This window comes from Peromyscus maniculatus, chromosome 19 (genome assembly GCF_049852395.1).
Source record: "Peromyscus maniculatus bairdii isolate BWxNUB_F1_BW_parent chromosome 19, HU_Pman_BW_mat_3.1, whole genome shotgun sequence".
In the NCBI taxonomy this organism is placed as follows: Eukaryota; Metazoa; Chordata; class Mammalia; order Rodentia; family Cricetidae; genus Peromyscus; species Peromyscus maniculatus.
In genome coordinates this window covers 28338152-28341329 of record NC_134870.1, presented here as the reverse complement: position 1 = coordinate 28341329, position 3178 = coordinate 28338152, and the positions used below count along the sequence as shown (strand labels likewise).

Sequence of the window (3178 nt, the reverse complement as noted above, 5' to 3'; positions counted from 1 at the left end):
GTGAGTTCCAGTTGATTCTACACAGTGAGTTCTAGACCAGCCAGGGTATAGTGAAACCATTCCAAAAGAGTAATAGCTATAAAATAATAATAATAATAATAATAATAATAATAATAATAATAATAAAACAACTTTGCTTCCAAATTTGGGGGATGTTGTACATGACAATGTGATTTGGCCAATATATTTATCAAATACCACATTTTGCTTTGTTCTCTTTTTGAAACAGGTCTCTCTCTACATAGTCCTAGTTGTCCTGGAACTCTCTTTGCAGACCAGGCTGGCCTTGAACCCAACGAGATCCACCTGCCTCTGCCTCCTGAGTGCTGGGATTAAAGGCGTGTGCCACCACTGCCCGGCTCTTTTTTTTTTTTTTAAATTATTAGCTGGGCAATGGTCTACAGAGTGAGTTCCAGAACAGCCAGGGCTACACAGAGAAACCCTGTCTTTAAAAAAAGAAAAGAAAGAAAAAAGAAGGACAAAGGAAAGTATTAAACAAGCTGGGCACGGTGGCTTAAACAAGGTAATAAGAAAAGAGGGTTGTTCTTCATGCTAGCTCTCAGCCTTGAATTTATTCTCCCTCTGGAATCCATAGATAAGTTCACAATCTTTCCACAAACGTCCAGGCACATTCTTGAAGAAAATCAAGGACTTGGCTCTGGATGGTGCGAAATTGTTAGAAACTAAGACTAGGGTGAAATGGAGCTGAATCTCTGGGATTGGGAGGTAGAGTGCTGATTAAAAGCACTAGTGTGGTTCATCCGTTTCCTGTACGTACCAGACAAGCCCGAAGCGCTTAGGTCATCCTCCTGGCACAGAGTGCCCTAATGCCATGAAGAATTCTTCCTGTTTTGGTACCTCCCTGTGAAAAACTTCATTGCAATATTTACTAGAAGTGAGCAGGGCTGTTAGGAGGAAGAGAAGTGGGGAAGTGATCAGAGGTCACAGTGGAGGGGAGAGGGTGACATCCCACAATTACATAAACTTGCAGGGGCTGCCCAAAGAGGGCAAACAAGCGCGTGGAACCTGGAAGCCAGAGAACATCGCTGTACAGGAAAGAAACTGAAGCCGTTTTCAGAGCCGGCCTGGGCCGTAGAAACTCTCAGAATCTATCTACGATGGTGAGTCCGATGGTCTTGGGGTGGAACCGGGGCCACCTGAGGAACCCCAGGGACTGGCTGGAGTCTCCCTGACCACTGCTGTTCCCTCAGGAAAGCGTGCTTGGCTTGTTGCTGTTGCTACTGATGCTGGCTCATGCCTCTCCCGCCACGCCGGAGCCCTGCGAGCTGGATGAGGATAGTATTCGCTGCTTCTGCAACTTCTCAGATCCACAGCCGGATTGGTCCAGCGCTTTTCTGTGTACCGGGGCGGTGGATGTGGAATTCTACGGTCGTAGCCTGGAGCACTTTCTAAAGCGTGTGGACACCGAAGCAGACCTTGGGCAGTACTCAGATGTGGTCAGGTCCCTGCCCTGGCAGCGGCTTACCATGGGGGACGCGAGGGTTCCTGCTCCGATGCTATTCGGAGTCCTGCGTATGCTGGGGTATTCCAGCCTCAAGGAACTGACTCTTGAAAACCTCGAGGTAACCGGCACCACGCTGCGGCCGCTTCTGGAAGCCACCGGACCCGATCTCAACACCTTGCGCCTCCGCAACGTGTCGTGGGCGACAGAGGATGCCTGGCTCGGAGAACTGCAGCAGTGGCTAAAGCCTGGACTCCGGGTGTTGAGTATTGCTCAGGCACACTCACTCAACTTTTCCTGCGAACAGGTCCGAGTCTTCCCCGCCCTTGCCACCTTAGACCTGTCTGACAACCCCGAACTGGGCGAGAGAGGACTGATCTCGGCTCTGTGTCCGAGCAAGTTCCCGGCCCTCCAAGTTTTAGCGCTGCGCAACACAGGCATGGAGACGCCTGGCGGCGTGTGCTCTGCGCTGGCCGCAGCAAGTGTGCAGCTGGAAGAACTGGACCTTAGTCACAATTCACTGCGGGATACTGCAGGCGCTCCCGGATGTGACTGGTCCAGCAAGCTAAACTCGCTCAATCTGTCTTTCACTGAACTGGAGCAGGTGCCCAAGGGACTGCCAGCCGTGCTCAGCGTACTTGATCTCAGTCACAACAGGCTGGATAGGAAACCTAGGCCAGATGAGCTGCCCAAGGTGGATCAACTGTCCCTTAAAGGAAATCCCTTTTTGACCCCTGAGCCCCAATCGGAGGATTACAACTCTGGTGTAGTCACAGCCCCAGTGAGTTCGTCCCTGGCAATGTGCGTGTCAGGAACTCTGGCTGCGCTCCAAGGAGTCAGCCTTTTTACCTAGTGCCAAAGGGAGAAAAAGGAACATTTACATTGTTCTGGCTTCTGAGGGTCCTGGTCAGGATGATCAGAACTTCTTGACCAACGAATCCTCTGCCTTACAGTTATTAAAATCTTAAACCACGATGTAAGGGAAGAAAGACGGTCTTAGATGGCTCAGTGGGTAAAGGCCACCAAGCTTGACACCTGATTTTGATCCTCAGCATCCACACGGAGGGAATGAACTCACTCCTGAAAGTTGTCTATCTGACCTCCACACACGCGCTGTGTGATACAGTTGTGTTTTGTGTGTTTGTGTGTGTGTGTATACAAATGTGTTCACAAAATAAATATTTTTAAAATAATGTGTTGATTTTGTTTGATTGGTTGGGTTTTGTTGTTATTTTGTTTGTTTTTTCAGACAGTCTGGATATATAGCCCTGGCTGGCCTCAAACTCAGAGATCTGCCTGCCTCTGTCTCCCAAATGCTGTGGTTAAAGGATGTGCCTGATGCCCAGTTTAAATAATCATGAACCATGAGTCATATCATTCACTCCACAGATCTTTACTGAGTGTCTGTTATATGTCAGGCTCAGTGCTAGATGAGGAATTCCTTCTTAGACTTTCTCCAGCTTCCTAGAAATCCTACCTCCTCTCAAGAAAAGAACTGTGGGGTCGGAAGGAACAGAAAAGTGTTCTCAGGCTAGAGCTATGGGAGACAATGAATGTGTAGTGAGGACTTTCTGAACAGATTACTGGCACTTGGGTTAAAGAAAAATTGAATGGTAATTGTGGTTTGAAAGAGCTTGGCCCCCACAGGCTCATGTGATTGAATACTTGATCCCCAGTGGTGAAACTGTGCAAAGGATTAGGAGGTGTGGCTTTGTT

The 3178-nt window shown here is 48.6% G+C and overlaps 1 protein-coding gene across 1 annotated transcript; it reads left to right on the top strand.

Annotated features, from left to right (window-relative positions):
- Positions 1 to 817: 817 nt before the first annotated feature.
- On the top strand, positions 818 to 2655 carry Cd14 (CD14 molecule). The gene is made up of 2 exons (XM_076555016.1): positions 818 to 1121; positions 1212 to 2655. Exons 1-2 carry the CDS (start codon positions 1119 to 1121, stop codon positions 2313 to 2315), a joined length of 1107 nt encoding a protein of 368 aa, XP_076411131.1. The 5' UTR covers positions 818 to 1118; the 3' UTR covers positions 2316 to 2655.
- Positions 2656 to 3178: the final 523 nt, after the last annotated feature.